This window comes from Lepidochelys kempii, chromosome 8 (assembly GCF_965140285.1).
Source record: "Lepidochelys kempii isolate rLepKem1 chromosome 8, rLepKem1.hap1, whole genome shotgun sequence".
Taxonomy (NCBI): Eukaryota; Metazoa; Chordata; order Testudines; family Cheloniidae; genus Lepidochelys; species Lepidochelys kempii.
Window position 1 is genome coordinate 12,791,417 of NC_136387.1, and position 23,884 is coordinate 12,815,300.

At 38.5% G+C, this 23,884-nt stretch overlaps 1 protein-coding gene across 8 annotated transcripts in view; it reads left to right on the forward strand.

The window, feature by feature from the left end:
* Positions 1-14,090, forward strand: part of CDKL3 (cyclin dependent kinase like 3) — a 40,182-nt gene extending 26,092 nt beyond the window's left edge. For 4 of the 8 annotated variants that reach the window (XM_073355558.1, XM_073355557.1, XM_073355556.1 and 1 more), the window contains exons 8-14: positions 1,570-1,723; positions 2,508-2,585; positions 4,765-5,099; positions 6,060-6,153; positions 7,120-7,282; positions 8,232-8,329; positions 13,218-14,090. In XM_073355558.1, coding sequence (XP_073211659.1) covers positions 1,570-1,723; positions 2,508-2,585; positions 4,765-5,099; positions 6,060-6,153; positions 7,120-7,282; positions 8,232-8,329; positions 13,218-13,268 — 973 coding nt within the window. In that variant the 3' untranslated portion in view covers positions 13,269-14,090. Of the gene's footprint in view, positions 1-1,569; positions 1,724-2,507; positions 2,586-3,390; positions 3,428-4,764; positions 5,100-6,059; positions 6,154-7,119; positions 7,283-8,231; positions 9,250-13,217 lie in introns of those variants that run through there. The other 4 variants (XR_012160216.1, XM_073355562.1, XM_073355564.1 and 1 more) reach the window with 4 other exon arrangements.
* The last annotated feature ends 9,794 nt before the right edge of the window (positions 14,091-23,884 follow it).

Below are 23,884 nucleotides of genomic sequence, written 5' to 3' on the forward strand. Positions count from 1 at the left end.
ATGCTAGCTCAATGAGAGCTAGTGCGAGTATGTGTACACAAGTGGGGGATCACACCCCTATCTCCAAGTGTAGATGTAGCCTTAGTGTTGAATCAGTAATATAGAGAACAATAGAAAATGCACAAAGAAGTTCATAGCTTAAAGGTCACCGTTTCTATGAGGGGAGGGGCATAATAGGTGTGCCACTTTGCAACCTCAGAAACCCAGGGGTTTGCCCAAAATCTCTAATTGCACACACAAGTGCCCATTAATTTGTGATATTACCTGTTTTGCATGCATATACATGGGGTTTTTTTTTTACATTGCAAAAATGTACAGATTTTTCCCAATACACACACCCTCAATGAAGCAGGCAGAATGTCTACACCTGACACACTACAGCAGCACAACTGTGCCGTTGCAGCTGCACTGCTGTAGCGCTTCACTGGGTATGTCTACACTTAAGACACTACAGCTGTCTACACTGGGGATTAGGTCACCTTAACTATGTCACTCAGGGACATATTTTTCACACCCTTGAGTGACGTAGTGAAGCCGACTTAATTTTTTAGAGTAGACAAAGCCTGAGTAGACACTACCTTTGCTGAAGGGAGGGCTTCTCTCATCACTGTACCTTATCCACCTCCCCGAGAAACAGTAGTTAGATCGACAGAAGAATTCTTCCATTAACCTGGCACTGTCTACACTATGGGTTAGGTTGGTATAACTATGTCTCTCAGGGGTCTGGATTTTTCACACCCTTGAGGGATGTACCTATATACATGTAAGTTTCTAGTGTAGACCAGCCCTAAATGTTTGGTTCTTAAGAGCAGTTGTGTACAATGATTTAAATGTTTTAGTTTCTCTGTGTTGTAGTTTTGAGGAGGACTAGTGTCAGCCACCTTTCTCAAAACTGATTTCTAGTGGCCAGAAAAAAACAAAACAAAACATGAAATTGAATTAATGGTTTGGAATAACACTATACTTTTCAGTTTGGAATTATAACTAACTACTAATTAGTACAGTGAATGTAAATTATACATGATGCAAAACAATAGTGTGTGAATTAGTGTGTGAACTTTCCTTTTTCAGGATTAATTATGTTGGTGTCAAATATTTAGCAAAAAAGAATTAAAGCGTCTATCAAAAATGTTGCAAAACTGGCGAGACATATGTTGAATCAGTCAGACCTAAAAGGGATTTTGTTAATGTTTGATGCCAAGAAGTTTCCTTGAATTTTAGAACAACAATAAATAGACTAGTATATAATTTGTCAACACTAAAATTGAACCTTCTAAACGTGAATAAATTTTGCCTTTTGAAAAAGACTTTCTAAGGAACATAATGTACTTATTAGCAAACATTTTTAAAAACCTTTGTCTAAAGAGCCAAAATCAAATTTGTAAAAGATATGTCCTTTATTGACATGCTTCATAGTTTTGCCAAACATAGTTGCATCATGCATAAATCTGTTCATGAGATATTTGGCAGGTAAATTTGTTAATTAATGGGTTAGGTTAAGTATTGGCCATAAAATGTTAAGGGAAAAACTGTATGTATGAAAATAAAAAGAATATTTCACTTTATCAGATTCTTACCAGAACTGAAGGCTAAATTATTACAAGAAGCAAAGTTAAATTCTCTTTCAAAACTCAGAGAGAATAATAAAGAGATTGAACTAATAAAAGATGAAAAGAGAACTATTCATATTATTGCTTCTCAGAATGGTCCAGTGGTTGGGAAGGTGAGAATTAATTTCCTTAAAATATTTATTGTTGCATTAAATTATCATCTTAAACTGTATAACTACAATATAGAGGTACAGTAGAACCTCAGAGTTACAAACACCTCGGGAATGGAGGCTGTTCGTAACTCTGAAATGTTTGTCTGAACAAAATGTTACGGTTGTTATTTCAACCACTTAATGTTGACTTAATACAGCTTTGAAACTTTACTATGTAAAAGAAAAATGCTGCTTTCCCCCTTTTTTTTTTTTAGTAGTTTACGTTTAACACAGTACAGCACTGTATTTGCTTCTTTTTTTTTTTTTTGTCTCTGCTGCTGCCTGATTGTGTGCTTCTGGTTCTAAACGAGGTGTGTGGGTGATTGGTCAGTTTGTAACTCTGGTCTTTGTAACTCTAAAGGTTCTACTGTAATAGATTGGACTGTGTTTCTGAAGTCAGTGTAGTTAGAGTAGGAATGAATTTGGTCTGTTACATTCAGAGAGACAAATATTATCAAAATGAAACAAAATTGTTAATCCATTGTCTTATATTTTGATATATTGATATATTTTGAATCCTGATTCAGCAAAGCACTTAAGCACATGCTTAACTTTAGGGATAAACTTAAGCACATGCTTAAATACTTTGCTGAACTGGAGTCTAGATGTCTGTAGTTAGAGTAAATCTGATGAAAAGATGATGAAAGAAGCAAGAATCCTATGTGACTTCATTTAGATACCTTTCTAATCTATCTGCTAGCTACCTGTATATATAACACTTTCTATTGCCATTTATATCTTACAGATGTTTTGGGACAACAGTACCAAGGATTCTTCCAGTTGTAAAGCGGTCCTCAAACTAGGGAGCAAGGAACATTTCTTGGTGATTTGCAAATTATTATTCATATTGTGGTAGCACCAAAAATGTGCTAGGCACTTTCCAAAGACAGATGAAAACACATACCCTGCCTTTAAAGGAAAGTTTGAGACCACTTTATTAGTTGAGGAATCCATAATATTAGTGTTGTTCAGAAACACCAATAAGATACAAATAGCAACACTGGTATTGGAACAATTTGAGAACCAAGCAGTGAGGGGCTGAGAGGAGAGATGATCCATGAGAGGCTATTTTTGTTATGAAGTGGTCCCCATGATGAAAAGGTAGGAGAATCACAGTATTCCAGAAACAAATAATACTATATTAAAGGGACATAATCAGTCTAAAATCCAGTCAATTTCAAAACATGAATTAAAAGTACTTTTAAGTACTAAGTCTAGATCTACTGGCAAATTTTGTAGTTTTGTAATCACACTTCCCTATTTGTAAAAATGTTTTTTCTATTCTCTGTTGCCGTGTGAATGATGACACGAACTAAATAAGAGATTGACTGGTTATAAAAAGTGGAATTGACTGTTCACTAAGTACTGTCATAATAAAAATAAACAAAAAATAGATTATTATTTTTTCTCGAATTGCTTTTAGTTACAGTAAATAATCTTGGTTGTTACTTGAAGTGTAATTTCTAGGTTGACTGCATGTCCCTTTAAAGCATGGTTATAGCCTTTTATTCCCCTAGCTACACTTTGCAGGTATGCATAGGTCCTTTAATTCCGGACTCCATTTAGAGTGTTAGAAAAATATATTCAAATCAGCAGTCTAAATTTAATTCACATTTTGTTTTTCTTAGGCCACATCCTATTTCCTTGATGAAGGCATATATTAAGGTTATTCTGCTGATGACATTCTGACCAGAAGCTAGTTGGCTATTATGTTAGGATACTGCAGCAGGTAAGTGATATTTTCCCCTCTCCTTCCCTTCTCTAGGTCTAGCGAGGGTAGACAGAGAGGAAGACCACAGTGCTAGGGCTCAGTTTGTGGGTGGGAAGCCAAGAATATAAGTGCGTCCTCAGCGGGAAGGAAGCCTCTGACAGGACAGACGGGTGCTTCTGCTTACACACACATACACACTCACGCTCTCTCTTTCTCCTGAGTAGTTCCTGCTCTGTTCTTTCCTCTGTTTCCCGCATACTTCCCTCACCAACTGATCTACCACCGGCAAGAGACAAATTTGGGGAACAGGAGATTAGCAGGTGAGTGGAGCAGTCTACTGCTGATCCAGGGAAGGGAGGCCGAGGAAGGAGCTGGCTTCTGGCAGTAGACCCAGAACATTTCAGGGATAAAGGCTCTCTCCCCGCCACTATGTATAGAAGTGGTTGTTTGGCCTGTCAGCAGCTCAGTTTTCTACATATGCTTGGTTCGTTTGTCCCACCACCCTCCAATTAACCCTAGGACTGTAGTCCTCCTATAAGACATACAGCAAGAGTCAAACCAAGGAAAATATGGGGAAAAACAGAGTCCTAGTAGCTTGCTAGACCTTCATTTAAGAGATGGGGGAAATGTCACTTACCTGTTGTTGCAGTGTCCCAGTATAGTTGTTGGTACCCTATCTGCTCTGGCCAGTCACCATCAACAGAGTAACCTCAGCCCCTGAGCAGATAGGGCTGGGAAAAAGAAAATAAAATCCCACATTAAACTACTGACTTGAAACTTCTTTGTTGTTGTTGTTAATTTTAAGCTGTAGCTAGAGTTTTATTCTGACATGTGGCTGCCAGGTTAAATAGTCCTTTCATTAACACTTCCATTTTTAAAAGTTTTCAAGTTATTAAATGGCAAAGGAGTCTGCCTGAAACAAACTTTGTGTTAGAAATACAATTTATGTTTCCCTCTACTGGGACAGCAATATAATAATGTATTATTATTTATTTTAAAATGATCTTGCCACCTTGGTACATTTGATGTCATCATTTGATGCTTGAATTTGAACAACTGAATTTACAAGTTCTAAAAATCTTTGATGGTCTGAAAAGAGCATTTGGACTCCCAAAGCATAAACAATGGTAGGGTCCAGTCCTACAGAGCAATAAGCACTCTCCACTCTCAATGAACTCAATGGGAATTGAAAGACACTCAACACCTCGCATGACCAGGACCTAGCAGACTAAATTAAGTGACATATTATGTTTCAGAGTGTATGTATATTTTGATATAGTATCTCTTCCAGGATATTGAAAAGGACAAAAAATCAAAGGACTTAAAAGTAAAAGGTACAAAAGTGAAAGGAGGGAAACCAGAGATTCCAGAAATAAAAAAGATTGAACAAGAAGATGCAGTTAATCAGTGGGCTCCTTCCTCACAGAATCCTCCCAGTTTTCCTCAAGAGAGTAAACCTACAATCACTGAGATAACCACCACTGCAGCAGCTAGCAACGATCCCAGCGGTGTGAAGGAAGATCCTCCACTAATAGCAGTTGGTACAACAATGCCACCCATCAATCCAAATTGTGGGAACCTTACTACTGCAAATTTCAATTCACCCTTCCCACACTCAAATACAAGGTTAGAGCCTATTGCTTACATAATGAGGTAGTGTTTGAATAGACAGTCACTCTTTAATTAATAGAAATATCTTTTGAAATGAATTCACTTTTACCCACATTTACGTATCTAGTGATGGTTTGGTTAAATGAACGATTCTTTCATTTGGTTAATATGCTGTATGACTAGGGCTAGCTAAAGGCCAGCTGTGGCTGTGACATTTCACAGTGCAGCCCACATCACTGCTTCATCTTAAGTACACAGATGGAGCCCACAGAGATGACTTGTCCTGTCCTGGATTGAGCCAGGTCAGGTCTTTTGGATCAAAGATAGGACAAACTGAGATCAATCATTTCTACAGGCCACACCACTATTAAAATGAGAGCAACTGTTCTTTCAGAAGAAGAGGGTTCCTGTAATCTGCTTCTTTTTTTTTTCCAAATAAGATGTAGCCTTTCAGCTTTTGACAAGTTGGCAAGTGGTCCTCTGGCTGGAGGGTGAGCACTGTAAAAGTGGCTGCAGCGTGGTGGTGGGCATCTGTGAATATTATGGGAGATGGAGATAGATGCATGGGAAAGTCTCAAGGCAGGAACTCCTGCATATAAATCCTTGCCCTGACAGTGACTCCCTCTATAACCTTAGATCAGTAATCTTAGCTTTTCTTTTGTCTGTTTCCCTTCTGTACACTTGGGATAATATTTCCTATCACTATTATAAGAATGTTGTAAAAATTAATTAGTTAATGTTGTTAAAATAATTAAAACATGAAATGTAGTGTTTAAATACTAAGTATTACTATTAAATGGCAGTCTCCAAAGCTGTGTTGAGATATGTCTGTTCTCAGATGCCAGACACCACCCGCACCAACAAAGCTAGTTTAGAATACATTTGTGAATGTGCATGTTTGTTTACATAACGAGCACATATAGCACTTAACTGATAATCAATGTTGCATATTATAGTTGTATTTCTTTGTCATAGGCTACCTGAAAAAGCAAAGAAAAGGAGAAGCCCTTGGCAGTCAGTGGGACAAATAGGTCCAAACAACAGACAGGATGATGGGACTCTGGCTCAAGTATGTTTATAAAACTGGTCATTTAAAATTAAACCCTTTCTTCTCTCTTCCATAGTATTCTGTATTTCATGCTACTGTCTTATCTGTTTGTACTTTTCCTGTTGACACATAAGACTTCCATGTTGTGAAACTCTTATTTAAGGACAGGCCTAGTTGTTTCTGGAGACTCCCAGCTGGTGGAAGGGGAGGGGGTGGTGGAGGGGAGTGGGAATGGAGGAGCAGCTCCAGAAACTAGAGTAAAAGAAATTCAGACTCTGGATGAAATCCTGGACCCATTAATGAGTGTTTCACCATTGATGTCAGTGGATCCAGGATTTTGCCCTATAGTCTTGAGAGTTTTACACTTTCACGAACATCTCTCGCACTAGTGTCACTGTTAGGTTTTCTCCATGATAATCCTTGACCAGTTACCAATCATACCTTCATCCCAAGAACCCCACTTTTTGGCATTAACAAATATACTCATTTCCCTTCAGAGCTCACTTCCTATCTTTTATTGTGAAAACGCTGGTGGGGCCAAAGAATAACACACGTTTTTATTTTGGTGTGTCTCAGGTCAACTGACCATTCCCACATGCAAGGAGGTATGACAAAGTAATTGTATGCTTCTTCATTTTTAAATTGGTAAGGTGGCAAACAATACACGCTGATGTAAGTGCCTATGTCCCTGAATACCACCACCTGCAGGGGACCCAGAGCTACATTATGATAGACCTTTTTTGAAAGATAAAAATTCTAAATGTTCTCCTATCCCATAATGGTGATTCATAACTGGTAGTGATACATAGTTAGCTTCCTCTAGCATATGAAGACCTTGGCTTCTGGAACATTATTGAAGTTTGAACTTTTAATATATTTTACTTTGTTTAGTTGGTGGCAACCTTTTGAAACATGCCAAGAAAGATATAGGTAACAGCCATACCCATGTCACATACAGTTTTAAATATATTGTGATTTTCTGTTTAGACTCAAACAGAAAAAGTCACACTGTATGAACGAGCTGCTCAGATTGATCAAATGGCCAATATGAACCGAAAGAAACGCAGTATTTCAAAATCTGAAAAGAAAGACATCCATTTTCCAGAACTTCCAGTAACAGCACAACAAAAGGAGCTGAAAGGAATGGAAGGTATGACATTGTAATTGCCTTTTGCTGTTTGCAAATCTGCATCAAGTGCCAGTTGAAAAGAAGGGTTAATCTAACCAAGACTTAGATACCAGTATGTGATTTTTGGTGGAAGGTGCTGAGAAAAAAAATGCATCAGATTGGACAAAATCACTGCTGTGCACTCATCTGAGTCTTTGGACTGGACAAGCGTCCTCATTTGCAAATTGAAGTTAGCGCCATCTTTTAAAGAGGTCCTTTATTTTTAACATATTAAACAAATCTTAAAAATAGAGTTTGGAATTTTTTGTCAGCTTGTTTTATTTTATTTGTATTTCCACGAATGTGAACTGCTAGACAAATGAGCTTCAATCAGGATTTCTAGGGAATCAAAGATATCTTCCATTGTTGTGTGCAGTTATGTTGTAGGTGTGCTGGTCCCAGGTTATTAGCGAGACAAGCTCAGTGAGGTAATATCTTTTATTAGACCAACTTCTGTTGGTAACAGAGACATGCTTTCGAGCTTACATAGAGCTCTTCTTTAGGACAAGAGCTCTGTGTAAGCTCAAAAGCTTGTCTTTCTCACCAACAGAAGCTGGTCCAAGAAAAGATATTACCTCACCTACCTTGTGTCGCTATGGGAAACAATGACATCTAGAGACTAGTTCAAGTAACAGCAGCTGTGTAGCCAAATGGACACCCTTAGTAGCATATCCGTAATTTGGTTCTTCTAATTAAAATGATCAGAGTCTGAATTTAAATGGGAACTGTATCTCATATTCAGTGCTCCAGCATACAATAACTGGTTGTCTTCTTCTGTAATCTCCATACTCAATTTTCAGTATGACCCTGGTTTTCTTGTTCAACACTATTTCAAAAATAACCATTTAAACATAGAAGATGAAACTGAAGGAGCATGTAGAAAGGAAAAAACTACAATATGCAGAAATAATAAGGTATCTATTTGTAAAAGTTAAACAGGTAAAAGTGCTGAAGAGGGAGTCAAAGAAATCTGAAGTATCTAAAATACCATCTTTACTACACGTGGATCAGAATCAAGAAAAACAAGAGGTAAATTAATATGGTATGTTTGTTTAGTAGAGAAATCATGTGGGTTGGGCTATTGACTCACTATGTGAACATGAGGAAAAATTACTGTCTTGTGTCTCAGTAAACCTAGCTGGAAATTGGATAAAAACTTAAAATCACAAGCTCATTAAAAACTAGATGTTGTATCTGATATACATTTCCCTTGTTCAGTAACTTACAAATAAGCATGTTGCATAATTAAATTTGTAAATAATAGATAGCAGTTATTAGCCGTATTTCTAACACAGTAACTGAAAATATAACTCTACTGCTTCAGAATGTAATACATGATTAAGAATTGGAACTTTACTTAAGATGAAGATAAATGACTACAACTGGCAAACAATTGATCTACTGTCAGAATCCATGACTGCAGAGAATATGTTGAACTTAATACACAATAAACCAGTTCAGACCCGGTGTAACCAGATGCTACTTTATTGACTTTACTGAGCTAGTCTTGATTCTGCTCACTATATCCCCAGATACTCCTACAGAAACTCCTTGCTTTCCATTTTCTGACAATGCAATCAAAATAGGTAAGAGTAAAATGCTACTGTCTGGAAGGTTCAGAAGCAGATCTGCCAATTGTCTGAGGATCTCTGCACTCAAGCAGGGCAAAAATCAATCCACATCTTTCCCTGCTTGTAAAGGGAAGAGGTTTCCAAATTTGCATTGCAACCAAACACAGTAATTACTCACCCCAAAGCGAGACATGTCTGGGGGTGGATATAAGGATCAGAGTATGATTGTCTAGTTGCCAAACACAGAACAAATTCCTTTGCTATTTCCCAACCTGAAATTACACACAGTTGTAATACTTAGCATATCTGTAGCAGTTTATAATTTTGAAACATTGTACAAATGTTAACTAATTAAACTTCAAGAAAAGGAGTACTTGTGGCACCTTAGAGACTAACCAATTTATTAGAGCATAAGCTTTCGTGAGCTACAGCTCACTTCATCATGAAGTGAGCTGTAGCTCACGAAAGCTTATGCTCTAATAAATTGGTTAGTCTCTAAGGTGCCACAACTACTCCTTTTCTTTTTGCGAATACAGACTAACACGGCTGTTACTCTGAAACCTGTAATTAAACTTCAGAATATCTCTGTGAAGCAGCAAAGTAAGTATTATTTTCTCCATTTTCCAGAAGGGGAAATTGAGACCCAGAGAAGATAAGCACAGGTAGCTTGCCCAAAGAATCACTTGGAATCAGTGTTAGAGCTGGGATTAGAGTTCAGGAGTTCCTCGCTCCCAGTTTCATTCTGTTCCAGTAGGACATGCTGCATCTCAATATCATAATTAGGCACTATCTGAAATCCATTTATGTGTGTGGAGGAAGACCAGGATTTCAATAGATAATGCATTGTTCCATGATGGATCATTTTTAGCATAAACAATATTTAACAGAAGGGCAATATCTTACAAACTGTAAACAATTGTATAGTGGGGGTTCTAAGAGCCATTGAACCAAACTGTAAATCCTGTATATGATCCAGCACCTATGTGCATCTCTTGTGCTAGACACTCCATTAACTTATGTGTACTGTCACCAACAGGTTAGGCTTTAAAAGTAATAGGGGAAAGCACAAGGGTTGCAACATTTGTGGGCATGTCAGTGAAGCAAATAGCATACCAAACTCCTCCTTTTTGGCTTTACCATGCTATATCACATGTTTATGAAATGATATGAAATATTGTTTTACAGTAAGAGAGACTGAAAAAATAATTTATTTGCAGTCCATTGTAAAGTGTATGATTATAAAGTCTGTAACTTAAATGTATTGCATACTTCGCAGTATAACCTTAAACTCTTCTGTACCTCAGTTCCCTCATATATCAAATGGGGTAGTCATGCTTACATAATCTTCATAAAGCACTTTGAACTCTATTGAGGAAAAGTTCTGTATAAATGTCAGCTCTTATTAAACAGGCCATATCCTGAGGTTCTTACTCCATTTTTACTGAGGTCAGCTCCCACTAAAGCCAGTTACTACTTACCTGAGTAAGAGCTAACTGAAAATTGATTAAGGACCTAGGGATTTTTCCCATTATCATTTGATTACATTTTCCATAATTTTCAGTTTTCGTATATTTACATAGTGAGAACTGAACTGTGCCAGAAAGGAAAATTCATGCCGCTTCAATGATATAAAAAGCTTCAATGGTACCCTAGTTTCTGGATATACACTGTGAAGAATTGTTGCGTAACTGAGTCCTAACATCTTTGTGCACAAATATTACAAGAGTCAAGAAAAGAGTAAAGCTGAACACAACTATATGCTTTTACATCATAGAGTGTTATGGGACAATGTTATACATTTGGAAAAATCTGACATTGAATGAAATGGTTGAGGATGACAGTTCAATGCTTCATAGGCCGTACCTGCCCATGACACCAGTAGTTGATGCCAAGTGTCTGATCTGGCTGGACAAGTGGAAAACAAAAGACAGCACTGTCTTGAATGTCAAGGGCTTTAATCTTCATTATCAGCTAGGATCTGATGGAGGAAATGAGAAATAAGAGAGTACACTGCTTGGGTCTCTAGTAGCTATTCACACTAGTGAAGAGGAGTTTGGGGCATGGTTAAAGGCATCATTTTTCATTGATTCACAAATCTGACGGCTTTTAGCAGTTAGTGCTGCAATGCAAAAACTGTTAGCAGAGAAACAGTGTGAATATAAAACTGAATAGATGTAAGAATGAATAGCCAATCAACTAACGTTCCTTATCAATTTATTTTCTAGAATACTGGAAATACACAAAGTGAAAATAAAACCAATCTGCCGGATGTAGAATAAGCAGTGTAGAAACATGAAGCTTGAGAGACTGCAGAATCACAGTACAGTAAAATCTGTGCTTTTCTATTTAATCTTTCATAAATGAAGATATTTGGATAATTCTGCAGAAAATTTTATAGACTTCACGTAATATATGGTTATTCTCCAGGAAATTACTTTAGAATGCATTGGTCCTAAAATTGCTTATATAAATGAAGCTACATTAAACTTTTATGAAATCTGAAACACACAAAACTTATTTTTGAAGGCTAAGTACCAACATTAGGCTCCTTCCAGTATTATGTATAAAATCTGTACTCCTATCACTACTGGATGTCCAGCTGATCTAAGATTGGCTAAAGGTCATTAATTAGTCTGGCATTTCTGTAAGAGCCTGTTACTCTTTTCTCTGATAGAAGATGATTTAAGACTTCTGTAATAGTGTACCAGATAATAATGGATCATTTGATGTGTTCAGATGCTTTAGGGTAATGTGGGCCAAATTTTCTGTCTGTTTAATTTTAGCACCCATTTTTTCCAAACAATTTATTGTGACTGCATATGTGGTTGTGTATGCATTTTGCACATGCAGATTGGGCATTTTAATGGCCAGCTACCCCATTTATAGATTGTTTGCATATGCAAGGCTGATATACGTGCACTTTACAAAAGTGGGTACACAAAATCAGATGTCAGGGTTAAAAACCTGGCCTCTTGTGTTTTCTTGTTTATTATTTTGGATGGTGAGCTGCACACATCCTTTGCTCATTAGGGTTGTACTTACTATTTTCGTTGTAGTTTCTGAAAATAAAAGAAATTAATTCCAGACATTTATGTACTGAAAATATTCATGCTCTTGGAGTAAGCAATTGTTAAGATAACTTACTCTTGGTGTAACACTCAGTAAAAATTATTTGGCTCACGGAAAATTCCTGAATTGGAACAGCCAAGATGGTCATTTTAGTTCATTTTTAATACTTTATCATTTTAAGGGAAACCAGTTGCAAGGTGGAAAACATTTTCCTTATATGAACTATGAACAAAGACATTGGGATAGGTGTGAAACTTTAAACAATAGGTTTCTACAGCGCATTGTTTCACAGCTACATCAGCTTTTTATTGATAAACGGGTCTGGGAAACATGTAATAACAATAAAGTTAATGTTAAAAGGGAGAAGGAATATATGTCCAGTATGTATGCAGAATATAACCAAGTTCTTGTTTCAGCTGTGGTATTACAGTATCTGCAGGGAATGCTACGGTTAATTGTCCATCTATTTTTTTTTTTTTTATTTGAGTGAACCATAAGAGTTCACTCTATGTTGAAACTTGTCTCAGACAAGAAGGAGTATTTTTAATACATAAATTGTTTAGGTGTGTGTGTAATTCTTAGAAATAAAAAGGCTTGCTCAGTTTATAGACTTTTTGTGTTCTGAAATATTATTTCAAAATCTTTAATGTAGTTAAATATGTTTTGCAAGCTGACAGTCCATAACATGAATTGGCCTTTGTGGTATTTAAAACAACAAAAATATATCAAGCTTCTGATACTATAGTAATGTTTTAACCATGTTTCTCTAATTTGCATGTCTGAATTAATTTAACACATTTATGGATTAATGACCCATTAGAGAGATCAGTATGCTTATGTAAGAGGAACCTGCACAGCACTGCAAGCTTAACAAACAATAGCATGCATCTGTGCAAGGGAAAATGTACTCCAGGAAAACAGATGCATACTGGAAGAACAGAGAAAGATAACAGATCATTAATAGATATTTTGTATTCCTTATTGCTGTTTCCTATGTTGCTAATCCTGCCTTTATTGACTGTAGGCCATATTCAACAACAATGTAAACAGTTACACGTCATGTGTAAGTGTGTGTGAGAGGTGAACTAGTGTACATTTGAGTGATTTGGCATTCAGTGGGTGTGCAAAATGAATGTAAATTGTATAAAGAGGGGATGGAAGGATAAGTGGCATGTCAGGAATTAGGAAGCACATACCAGGTCTTCCTGCCCTAATTTTTCATTTTAATTATTACATATTTTAACTTCTCTATTAACTATATTTATTTTATTTTCCAGAAGGTCACTGGAGCATCTGGAAAAGTTGTTAAATCATCACTGACTGGATGAATCAGGATTTCCTTTATTCCTTTGTCTTTTCCCCAAACTATTAGATCACAATAAACTGGAGGAGGTGAAGCTTCCTCATTCTATACATACAAAGCTGTAGCATCAGAGTTTGAAGTTTCTAAGTACTGTAACAACAATTTAGCTAACCGCAGCAATGGTTTGTAGTGTATCCTCCACACTGCAAGGAGGGAGAAGAAGCCACTGAGTACCTTATTATGAGGACCCTCATTTTCCTTCTTGTCTTTATCCTTAGGAGATAAGGAAGAAAAATACTTGGTAGTAAAATATGTAAAACTTTATAGTGAAAAGAAACCAAACCGGGAGAATTAAACATAACTTAAGGATAGGTATTTGGGGCTAAGGGAAATCTAAAGAAAAGAGTGGAACATTTAAAAAAGACCCAACGTGTAAACTTTATTAAAAGTACCTGTTTCACTTTATGGCTATTTAACATGGTGGCTGTTTAAATCTAGCAATTAAAATATACTATTTAAATACTACTAACATTTTAAAAAAGCAGATTTTATGGTAGCAAAGCGATCAAACAATCAAAATTAGGTCACTTGAGAACAGTTTAATTGATTTTTATGTAATGTCTGAGGCATGCAAGATTAAACATATATACCAGAGTCCATACAATTTCGCCTTGCTATTTGCCGTAAGCCAACTATGCAGCAGTGACACTCTAGCTCTTCTTAAGTGTTGATAGGTTTAAATGGGAAGTATTTGACTGACAGGCACTAATTATAATAAAAAACATGTTTTGTGGGTTGTCTCAGCTGTGAATGTGAATTAGCTGTACAGTCGTCCGTCCCCCCCCCCCAATGCAGAGTTGTTGTAGGCAAATGTGTAATATCACTAGCGTGTAGCCAGCAGCTTGGAATTTCTGTTTTATGTGTGCTGGATGATCCTTTGCCGCCTCCTCACCAGCACTGAACCAATACATTCCCAGAGTAGACCCACTGTTATACACAATGCTCACATAGTGGGGATATTTGAATTTAGAGATGAGAGACTATGCTGAGATTTGGAAGGGTGGGGTGTTATTACTTAGTGCTAGATCTCTCAAATATCAGCATTTAAACCTCTCCCGCTGCAGGTCTAGGGAACCATTTCTTACCTTAAATGTATTTTGGGGGATGGGTGTACATGGTGTCTAGTAAGCCCATTGCCACCTAGTCTGGAAAAGGCCTTCTTGGAGTTGGAGGTCAGATTTGGGAGGAATAAGTGCGCTTACCACACACCCAACCCCAAAACAGAAGATGGGAGAACATCCACCTAGTGTACTTTGAAGATCCTCAGAGGAAAGGGACTGCAGCTATGAGGCTCAAAGACATGGTGCTAAGGGGAGGCTGCAAGAATAAACAGCTAAAGATTTTCCAGTTACCATGGCCTATTGCATAGAGCACTGGACTGGGACTCAGGATACATAGGTTCTATTCATAGTTGTGTCAAGGGCCTGCTGGCTAATCTTGGACAAGTGACTTTGCTATGCCGTGCCTCAGTTTCCCCATCTGTAAAATGGCGATACTGACATCTTTTGTAAATTGCCATGAGACTCTATGATGAAAAGAGCTTATAAGAGCTAGGTATTATTAATTGAAAACAGTCAGTTTCCCCAAAGAGGGCCAATAGTTGGACTCTTCTGGAAGTGTGTTTGCCCATCCTTGTTAGATACAGAATTCGACAGGGTGGTAAAAAGAAGTCCCAATGAGGAACTTAAATAACTTCCCAGTCTTTGCCTTAAGAAATTCTTCCTCCAGGAAGAATAGCATATGACTACATCCACCCTGTAGAGTTAACCAATACATTAGAGTGTTAGTTATACAGAAAATAAGTGGGAGAGCCAAGAACAGAACCTTTTGGTCTCCTGACTCCAGTCCAGTAATTATTATTACTCACATGAAATCATACAGGCAAACTCAGCGTTGTTGAAAACACAAACAACTTTACCAATGGCACTATAGTTGCATCCACTTATGCCAGAGGTTAGTTTGTCTCATTATCCTCTGTCACCTCAAAGTCATTTCCACAGAACATAATAGGAATTCTACAGATGGAGTTAAAAGGAAATACAGTTTAAAGTTGTATAGGGTATGTGGCAGTCCCTTTAATTTCTTTCATCATTAATCATTGGACCAGATTAATTCGTTGTGCAACTTCCATTGGAATAAGCATTATGGCAGGGAATAATTTAGCCCACTGTGGGTCTTTTGTGTTCAGTCTCATGCCATTTTTCATTAGGATTTTATCCTTGCCCCAATGCCTGCATATTGGAGGAGTTTTCTTTGTATGTAGAACACCTTACTTATCAATACTATACCAGTTATAGGTGAGTTCCTTGGGAGATGAGCATTATGCCAGCCACAACTGTAGCTGGGTGAAATGTATTGTGAAACGTTTGCTGAAACCTCACTCTAGCTCAAGAATTTTTCAGTAGCATCTAGTGCCTAAAAAAACCATATCACCGAGGAATTCCTCATTTAATGAAAACATTACCTGACATCCCGGAGAACCTAGCACAGTTCCACTGCTACTTGTGAAATTCATGGCTTTATTTTCAGATGCTTCCTCCTCTGTTAGCCATAGAACTTGAAAACCCCACCTCATTTGCATTTGAGTTACACATAAGGCAGCTGCAATGAGCATTCAGGATTGGTAGCCATCCAACTGTAGCATCCAGCCAGAACATGGAGAAGCCCTATTTGGATATTATTGGTGAACAGCCTTCCCAAATACCATCTTCTTGGGGTATTGTGATGACATGATTTCAGCTATGGGCCAGTCTGGCCCTTGGAAGAGATTTCATCTATCTTCTAAATCCTTTTCTTTCTATCAAGGAGATAACTCTGTGCTTCTGATTAAAGTTTGAACATTCTTAAATATGGCTGAGTCCTTTAAAGTTATTATCTTCATTAGTAGACATTAAAAGAGAGAGTTTGTTAATATCTGCCTGATTTGTTTTAATATGCAGTTTCTATATGACAACTAAAGGTATATAGTGGAAGTTGAATGCAGCTTAGACTAGCATGGACATACACGTGAAATGTATTGGCAGGAAGAAACACCATTCTTTATACTGAACTGGTCATATGATTGGTATTTGGCACTGACATGGAACCTGACTTGCTGAAATATAATGGACGCCTTTAACTGTGAAGCTCTTCATAAAGTAAACATCTCCCAAGGTCTAGTTTCTTTCCAGCACTGTTTCACTGCAGCAAAAACTCCATTATACTGTTATAATCCATTATATTCATGTGGAAGCATAGCATAGATTAATGTAATGGATTCAATACTTTAAGTCTTCGCCATCTGTTCCACCTTTAATTACAAATACTCAATTCACCATTGCGTCATAAAAACTAGACTAGAAGTGATTTAGATACACAGGTATGTTTATGTTCCAGACTGCAAGCGTCTATTACGTTTATAAAGGGTTCTACCTGACTAGAAGCCATTGGTATGTAGTACCATCCCTATTCAAAAAAATATTCCCTGGGAGTTTCAGTTGGTTAAATAGGTAGTCACTCCCTACCCTAGAAATTGTGTTCTCCTGTGTTGCTGCTCTGTTTCTGCCTGAAAGGCAGCTGCTTTTTGGGGTGGGTAATGCAGTCCTTAGAGGGCCTTAGGACCCTTCTGGACAAAAGGTGCCACAGAAACGTAATAAGCAAAGGCCACAGACACATTTGGGTAGTATTTTCCATACCAAACTACCCTCTTCAGAAGTAATAAATGACCCTATTTTTCTTAGGTTTAATTAGCAGTATGATTTTTTTTTTTTTTTTACTTTAACAATCTTACTTGACTCTGATTCACCTTCTTGGACACATCTTTAATGATAAAAAAAAGACCATGTTATTTTGTTTACGGCAGTAAATCAGCTAACATCAGTATTTTCCTTAAAAATGGAAGAAAATACATAGTAAGGAATCTTGAACAGAAAATTCAGGTTTGTCTGAACACAGTTTATCAGTCAACCAAACTGAAACTAATTTGGTTACTAAAATGTAGCCTCAGTCTTGATTAAAATAATTTTAAAAAGTCTGCTGGGAGTGGGCTCCTGGCTCATCCTCTTTAACATCTGTCTATACCCTTCCTCTTCTTCCCAATGCCAGCTACCTATCCCCTGGGCATCTTTCTGATCATTTATAGCATGTGATGGGTTCCAAGTGGTGTGAGGAGTGATAAGTAAAGTGGTAAAGGTTGGGTCACATGGGAAGAGCATTTACATTTACAAGTAGAGGAATGGAAAGCGAGTATTTCCACTTCGCCAAAATGTCATTGTCATCCTCTGTCAAAAACTGAACATTCTGTCTCCTACTCTGCACCAGTAAACAGATCATGCTGCCTCCCACTGCAATGTAGCGTGGCAGTTTCCGAAGAACAAGAATTATCTTTCTTGAACACTAGAGTATGTTAAATAGTCACATGAAACCAGCAGAACTTGTTTTGGAAAAAGCCACCCCTGCCTCTGGGTTACAGTAATGTACACACCTTTATTTTTTAAAAGCTTACACCATTTTATTATTTTTTTGGCTTGGTACATCTGTGTGAGTTTGGGAGTCTCTCATGCTGGAGCTCCATTATACCTGTTTTGTTTGACCCTGCCTCCTTCTGGAGTTGCACACTCTGCAGTGTAAAAAAACCGAAGTGAACCTACCTTGTCTGCACTGGAAAGTTTTTTCAACACAATCTATGGTGTGAATATAAACCAATAAACCACTGTACATCACAGTTGCTTTTAATAGAGGGGACATGTTATTCAATATAGAGACATGTGAACCATAAAAAGTTGGAGTTGGGCTTGTTTCAGCTAAGGCTCCAGAAATTCAGCTGCTTATTCCAGAACAATCTACATCTCTTCTGTCTGCAAATTTAGGCCAGCAAGCTCACAAAATAAGCATTTTTGTGAGATTTCTGCTATTTCCTGCCATTGCCAGATATATGACAACACTCACTCTTGTGGTGCTTTCTGCTCCTCATTCAGTAAAACCTTCTACATTCTAGTCCGCCACAGAATTCAGCACCAACCTGTCATAAGTCCACAGGTCTTGCACCAGAGTTTTAGTCTCGCTTACCACAGAGTATATCAGCCAAAAGGTGTTTTAGTTTCCATACAGACATACAAGACAACAAGCCCCCTCTCCAAAAGACTTACAGTCTTAAGACCATGATCGTGCACCTAGATCCATGAGACATCCATGCAGATCCAGCTGCAGGAGCAAAATTTAATTAGACAAGTGGGATAGATGAAGAGGAGAAAAAAAAGATATATTTAAAGAAAAAAAAAGTATTGTAGGTTCTTAAATTTATTCTCTTTGTAAAGGTCTACAGACACCCATGACGCACCATACAAATGTTCACTATAGTCCCAACCCTGCAAAGATTTACACACACGCTTAACTTTACTCTTGTGAGTAGTCCCATAGAAGCATTTCTCATAAGAATAAAGTTAAGCACATACTCCTCACTTCTGCAAAGATTTACTGAAGAATGTTACAATAGGATCCAAAATACTAACTACTGCTTTTAGTACATTGTTACTGCTGTGCTGGTCTGAACTTTGAAATGCAGTACTAATAATGTACTTCAAATAATCAATATTTTCCTGGTCAAATGGTGGTAATATCACAGAGGAAGTACTGGCCTCTAGATGTTCATTCTGGCCCTTCAAAAGAAATCTATAAGAAATAAATAGGATGTGAAGTCTTAAGCAGGTTTTATACAAACCCTCAATTATTCTTATATTACAACAAATTGCACACTTTAATGCTGCAAGGTTATCCCTTGACAGTGCAGAAATAATGGGAGTTAGAAACCAACTTTTTCCTATTTTAATAATGTAACTAGCAACAAGTTGACATTATTAAATCCCTTTAAGGATCAATTTTAAAATAATTTTTTACATTTATAATGAGATTTTACGCCAAAAAGATATTTGTTAGAAATACTCTAAATCTGATAATTAACTTGAAAGTCTTGTTGAGTCATTCCTATTATAAATAAAGTGATCAATACATACATTATTTATCGTGGGATTGAAGTTACTAAGAACATCCGCTGCTGCTAAACTAAGTGCCATGTTATTGGAGCAAGCATAGTTTCTAACAACAGCTCTATGAATATACAGAGAAAACAAAACCACAGCAGAGCACTAGGAAGATTGCTGTCTTTCAGATGAAAAATAAAATCAAAGTCCTGACCCGCCACATAGTAAACTGCACGGTAGTCTGTTTGTTTACATCAGAAGGATAAAGGGTTGACTTGATACAGCTGGTATTTGAATCTGTTCAGTGGAGGTTAGGTATTCTACTTATGCTTGCATTACTAAGCTATCCATTCCAGCCAGTTGTCATTAGGGACCACGTCTTTAATCCGCTTCTCACACAACATAGCACCAGAAAGTGCCTTGGCTTTCTACAAAGAAGAGAACAAAGCTTTGAAATAAAGGCAAATCTCTATTTCAAATTTAAAGAAAACATCTCTCTAGTGGTGTACAGTGAGGGACTAAAGAGAAACTGTTTCTTAAAGACACAGGTATTGGCAACCAAATAAACTCTTCAGAAGCCTATATACATAGCACTGCTTCTGAAAAGACCTTTTTATAAGGATTCACCGTCTAAACAATCCCTTGCTGAGTCCACAACTCAAGGTGCCTAGACAAATAGCTACTAACTAACCTCTCATTCCATGCTGAAGTAGCAACACACCAGAATAGTTCCTTAGGTGAACAATGTTTCTTGTTCTGAGATCAAGCCTTCAGCGTATTGTAAAACCAAAAACACCTGCTTGTTACCAGCAACCTCATGTAATGTTTGTTCCATTGTGCGGTAAATTGGGCAATGCAACCCCATTGTGCCAATTCACTCAAATTTCCCTGTATTTGGGGTCCCTGTATAGGCTATAATTATTGCAAACATATCACTCTTTTTGTCTCCCTTTATTAATAATAATTTGACTAAAACCATAAGACAAGGGCAAAGTGCTACACTTAGAAAGAAAAAAAACAAATGCACAATTACAAAATGGGGAATAATCAGCTATGCAGTATTACTGCTGAAAAGGATCTGGGAGTTATAGTGGATCACAAATTGAATATGTGTCACCAATGCGATGCAGTTGCATAAAAGCTAATACACTGGGGAGTATTAACAGGAGTGTTATAGGAAAGATCTGAGAGGTAATTGGCCTGCTCTACTAAGTAGAGGTGAGGCCTCAAATGGAGTACTATGTCCAGTTCTGGGAGCCACACTTGAAGAAAGATTGGATAAATTGGAGAGAGTCCAGAGGAGAACAAATATGATAATAAGTTTAGAAAACCTGTGACTATGAGGAAAGATTTAAAAACTGGGCATATTGAGTCTTGAGAAAATAAGATTGATGGGAGACCTGGTAACAGTCTTCAAATATATTAAGAGGTGATATAAAGAGAACAGGGATCAATTGTTCTCTACGTCCACTGAAAGTAAGACCAAAAGTAATGGGCTTAAATATATTAGGAAAATGTTTCTAACTGTAAGGGTACTTAAGCACTGGAATAGGCTTCCAAGGGAAGTGGTGGAATCCTCATTATTTGAGGATTTTAAGAACAGGTTAGATAAACACCTGTCAGGGATGGTCTACTTGGTCCTACTTCAGTACAAGGGGCTGGACCAGATGTTGTCTTGAGGTCCCTTCCAGCCCTATTTCTATGATTCGACAATTATACTACTTCTAGTTTCCAAATAAACCATAAAATTGCCAGTACCAGCCAGGAGAAGTAACCATGGCCTCATTTGTCAACAGATATAAGCACAGGAACCCAATTAAGATTGTACCCAATACAGTATTTGTTATTATGCTAAAGGCAAATGGCAAAGCCATTTTTACAACAAAATAGCAACTCCTTAAGTTCTCATTCCTGCAAACACTTTATACAAATGCTTAAGTTTAATCACACTCAGTGTGGATGGAGTGAATTGTGCCCACAGTAGATCTAACACTGCTGGGTTGTCAAGACTGGGAATCTCTGCCACAGCTATCAGGGTACTCTTGAATATGCCTTTTCTGGACCAACCAAATACATTCTTCCTAGGCAATGCACTCAGTTTTTAGTGAAACCATTTTTTAAAGTAAAACAAGAATTACAACTCACAGAGCTAAAATATCTATTCAATATCCCATTAATTCTCAAGGCCTGACAACAAGGCTTCTGTGTAATAGAAAAACACCTGTGTGCTGCTGGCAAACTGCTGCCTCCCCACACTGCAAAGCTAATTGGGCAATGAAGAGAGAGCTAAAATACTGCTGCAATGGATCCCCGTATCTCCTTTTCACTCATAAATTCCCCTAATTACAGGATTGAAAATTTGGCAGACAGTTCAAATTGCCTCGGGTAATGATAACTTTCTGAAACCCATTCCTCCTCCAGACAAAGCATCTGATATCATTAAATAATTACTGAATTTCAGCTGGTGAAAGCAACACTCTGATCATTTGGAAAGACCATTTTCGTTATCTTTTCAGTCTACATTCTGAGGAGAAACCATTCTGTTAAGTCATCCCAGTCAGATACTGTACAAGCAAAGGCACCAGATTAATATTATACAAGATCTGGCTACATGAGAGTCCACCTCCATGTCCCACCAGTAAGATCAGCACCAGTTAAGATAATGACCTTGTGAAGGGGTGTACCAGGCTTTCACAGCCCCCTGCTGGAGACCCTACTGCTCTGCTATGTCATCCCCACCCCTGGGAGCAAGCAAAAGGAAGGGAAAGAGTAACAAAGATTAGTTTTCTGGGCCTGCCTAGAGAGACCTTACTATAATAGCTATTTTGGAAGCTAAAGAGACCTGTTCCTCTAAGACCTCTAGGGCTAGCAGCAGCCTATCAGGACCCTGCTCGGCCCAGATAAAAGGAACTTCCCTGGCCTAACAGGTTAGTTAGTTCCTTGCTGGGATCACAGATGAAGGAAGGGGATGTGTGCTTCTCTGGCCAGAAGTGCTTGAGTTTGTTTTCTGGCTGTATTTTGTATAGCTGGATTTTCAAGTTCTAAGAACCTTAACCCTGAGATAAGGGTGAAGATAAAGAGGCTAGGTGGGAAGAGGCACAGGGAAGAAGTGGTGACAAACTGAATCAAGCAGTATGTGCCTGCTGTTTATAGGGTCCCTGGGTTGAAATCTCGTGTAACAGCTGGGCCCAGGTTCCCTGTGTGGTCCCAGGTAAAGTGACATAAACCCCAAGAAGAGTTAGAGCTTAGCTGGGAGCCTGAACAAAGGGGTAAATTTAAAGGACCCAAAATCAGGGCAGAAGATCCTAGTAAGGGAAGATAGGCTGTTTATATATTGGACTCTTTAATACCCCAGAAGGGGTTCAGTTGGACTTTGTGACTGGTCTGAAGGGCTGTCACTGAAGACATACTGAGATTGGCCTGCAGGAGGCACTGGGGTGAGAGAAAGATTGCAATACCTCCCCCATAACTTAGAGAGAGGTTATGAGTCTATTAGAAGAGTGGGTGGATGAGGTTCTATAGCTGGTGTAGGCAAACTTTTTGGCCCGAGGACCACATCGGGGTTCTGGAACTGATGGAGGGCAGGTGTAGTGTATTAAATTGCTCCCCATAGGAATGTGCTACTTACAGTGTACTACTTATGGCTGCCAGTCCTGGTGCTCTGAGCGGCATGGTAAGGGGGCGGGGAGCAGGGGGGTTGGATAAGGGGCAGGGAGTCCCAGGAGGCAGTCAGGGGACAGGGAGCAGGGGGAAGTTGGATAAGCATGGGAGAGCCAGGGGGCCTGTCAGGGGGTGGGGGTGTGGATAGGGGTCGGGGCAGTCAGGGGACGGGAAGGTTGGATAGAGGGTGGGGTCCTGGAGAGGCAGTTAGGGGCTGAGGGTCCTGGGAGGGGGCAGTCAGGGGACAAGGAGCAGGGGGGGTTGGATGGATCTGAGGGGGGGCAGATGGGGGCGGGAAGTGGGAGGGGGCAGAGGCCAGGCTGTTTGGGAGACACAGCCTTCCCTACACAGGTGTAGTGTATTTAAATTACTCCCCGTAGGAATGTGCTACTTAGGGTGTAGTACTCATGGCTGCCAGTCCTGGTGCTCTGTAAGTAGCACATTCCTATGGGGAGCAATTTAATACACTACGCCCGGCGACTCTTGCAGCCCTGCTGCCCAGAGTGCTGACGGCACAGCGAGCTGAGGCTGCACGGGAGGGACCAGGGGCTACCTTCCCTGGCCGGGAGCTCAAGGGACGGGCAGGACGGGTAGTTTGCCCACCTCTGTTCTATAGCCTGTGATAAACAAGAAGTCAGACTACATGATCATGATGGCCCCTTCTGGACTTAAAGTCTGAGCCTCAGAAAAAAAAGAGGTAGAGGAGGCAGGGCAAAATGGAGAGGAGCTTGGAGAATGATACTGGTAGCACAAATCCTTTGATGGGGAAGTGAGGTCACAGCAAACACTCAGCAGAGAAAAAAAGTATCCATAATTAGGGCTGTCAAGCGATTAAAAAAATTGTGATTAATCGTGCAATTAATTGCACTATAAAACAATAATATAATACCATTTAAATATTTTTGGATGTTTTCTACATTTTCAAATATTGATGTCAATTACAACACAGATTACAAAGTGTACA